General features: G+C 47.4%; 1 protein-coding gene across 1 annotated transcript; it reads left to right on the forward strand.

Annotated features, from left to right (window-relative positions):
- The first annotated feature begins 1,438 nt into the window (after positions 1–1,438).
- On the forward strand, positions 1,439–2,374 carry LOC104957523 (beta-centractin-like). Its single transcript, XM_010785166.1, has 3 exons — positions 1,439–1,597; positions 1,707–1,831; positions 2,128–2,374. The coding sequence occupies exons 1-3, from the start codon at positions 1,505–1,507 to the stop codon at positions 2,372–2,374; spliced, it is 465 nt and encodes a 154-aa protein (XP_010783468.1). The 5' UTR covers positions 1,439–1,504.
- The last annotated feature ends 195 nt before the right edge of the window (positions 2,375–2,569 follow it).

The following is a 2,569-nucleotide window of genomic DNA, read 5'->3' on the forward strand; positions in this document are numbered from 1 at the left end:
TGTGTGTGTGTGTGTGTGTGTGTGTGTGTGTGTGTGTGTGTGTGTGTGTGTGTGTGTGTGTGTCCAGCTGACGCACAATGTGGACTTTATTCAGAACATTCCCCCCCCCACACTATCTGACATTCACTTCTTGCTGCACAGAGATGGATCTCCGTGCATGAACACAAAGTCACATGTAGCTCAGGGGTTAGGGCAGAGACCAAGAACCAGAACAGAGGAGCTTTTCTCTGCGTCTATATATCAGCCATAAAGGAACAAACCGAGCCAAACTCCGTCATTTAACAAATCTCAGATGTGCGTCCATGCAAGCTTCATCCTGGCTCTAAAGCAAAGGTTTCCTCAAAGTCTTAGATTTAGTCCCTTTCCGGGGGAGCTCCATGTGACCTTATTTAGGAAAAAGTATGTATTGAAGTCAATGGAGAGAGATTATCTTTTGATCCCGTTTGAATTGTGCCACGAATTACACATATGATGTTTGTCAATTTAAAAGATAATTTTGAAAGTCAAAAAAATAAAAATGTCTCGTAACACTTTGTTTTGTGTGAAACCGCTCAATGAACTACATCTCCCGTCTCGCACCACACACCAAGACGGCCGTCACGTTGGCACATTTCACTTCTTTCTTTCAGAATGAGGCGGAAAGTATTAAAAGAGGTGAAAATCACTCCAAGTCTGGGCATGTTGAGAGCTGTGCATTCACACAAGGGGAGTTAGTTGGTTCATCAGAGCCAGAATGCAGGACCGGGACTCTGGGATTTGTAGTCTTTCTAGTTGCGTATTTTTCATAGTCTTATATTTCAACAGTTTTAAGACAAACTGTGACTTTTTTGACATGGAAATTATTTTTTAAATTGACAAACATCATATGTGTAATTCATGGCACAATTCAAACCGGATCGAAAGATATTTTTTCTCTCTCCATTGACTTCAATACATACTTTTTCAGAAATAAGGTCCATGGGGCGGAAGTAGATGAGGGACTTCCCCTCTCTATAGATTCCAGCTCTGGGATCTGGATCAGCAGTTTTCCTTAGACTTCCCACCACGTTCAGTCAGGAGAACCAGAGCAGTATTCTTCCAGAAATCCAGAGAAATAAACCAGATTGTTTTTAGCTTCTCTCTGAAAACAGAGCTTTATGTAAAAGAAACATGGCAGCGTGCGTTGAAGCTTGCCGGCGGGCGTGTTTGAAGCTCGACCAACAACCAATCACATTAATCTCCCGCCCCGGACACACAAGTACGCGGTTTGATTGGCTAGAGCTCGTACTGGCATTTGATTTGATTGGCTGACGTTTCCGTCGAAGCTTCAAAAGTTGAACTTTTCTCAACTTTCGAAGCGAGCGATGCGACGAACCACAATGCAGTTCGGCAAAGCGTGAGGGAACTAAGGAAACGTCTCGCTTAGTAGAAATGAAGCTGATGCATTTAGCTTCCTCTGTGGAGCTGTCTGACGTCCCTCTGCGTCCCTCAGGAGCACCGCGGCCTTCTGTCGGTTCGATACCCCATGGAGCACGGAATCGTGAAGGACTGGAACGACATGGAGAGGATCTGGCAGTACGTTTACTCCAAGGAGCAGCTGCAGACCTTCAGTGAGGAGGTGAGGTCCTCCTCTTCATCTCCTCCTCTTCCTCCTCCTTCTCCTCCTTCTCCTCTTCCTCCTCCTCTTCCTCATGCTAACTCCTCCTCCTCTCCTCCTCCACCTGCAGCATCCTGTCCTCCTCACAGAGGCTCCTCTGAATCCCAGTATGAATCGTGAAAAAGCAGCAGAGATTTTCTTCGAGACCTTCAACGTTCCCGCGCTCTTCATCTCCATGCAGGCCGTCCTCAGCCTGTGAGTGTTGCATCATGGGAGTTGTAGTCTTCAGTGGTAAAACAGCTCTGGCATATCAATGCATGAGCCAAAACAAACATGTGTATCATAACTTACATTTTCATTCTTTCCTCTGTAAAAAAAACCCCCGTTAAAAGCAGCAGCAGTGGTGGTTGTGCAGTGAAGCATCATGGGAGTTATAGTCTTCAGTGGTAAAAACCTTAACACAGAGCCTCTTTGACCTTCTCTCCAACACTCCGCCTCCCTCCAGCTGTGGTCCAGGCTCCTGATGGTGTGTGTTTGTGTTTTTCCTGCAGTTATGCGACGGGCCGGACCACCGGAGTGGTTCTGGACTCGGGCGACGGGGTGACCCACGTGGTCCCGATCTACGAAGGATTCGCCATCCCTCACTCCATCATGAGGGTGGACATCGCCGGCAGAGACGTGTCGCGGTATCTCCGCCTGCTGCTGCGCAAAGAGGGGTACAACTTCAACACCTCGGCCGAGTTCGAGGTGGTGCGCACCGTCAAGGAGGTGAGAGGTCATGGTGTATGCACCGTTTAGGGATGCAGAAACTGACCATGATCAAAATCGAAAATCGGACAGCCCTGGGAATAATAATCGATTATTCGACGCGCCCCGCCCGCGCCCCCCCCGCGGGAGAGAGAAAAAAGAACTCTTACATTTGACCTCATTTGCACTTGTCAGTTTGAAGTAGTTCCACGAGAAACTCTTCTTTCCTTTGTTCATCTTTAGTTG

Source organism: Notothenia coriiceps, unplaced genomic scaffold (genome assembly GCF_000735185.1).
Source record: "Notothenia coriiceps isolate Sejong01 unplaced genomic scaffold, NC01 NC01_scaffold00027248, whole genome shotgun sequence".
NCBI lineage: Eukaryota > Metazoa > Chordata > Actinopteri > Perciformes > Nototheniidae > Notothenia > Notothenia coriiceps.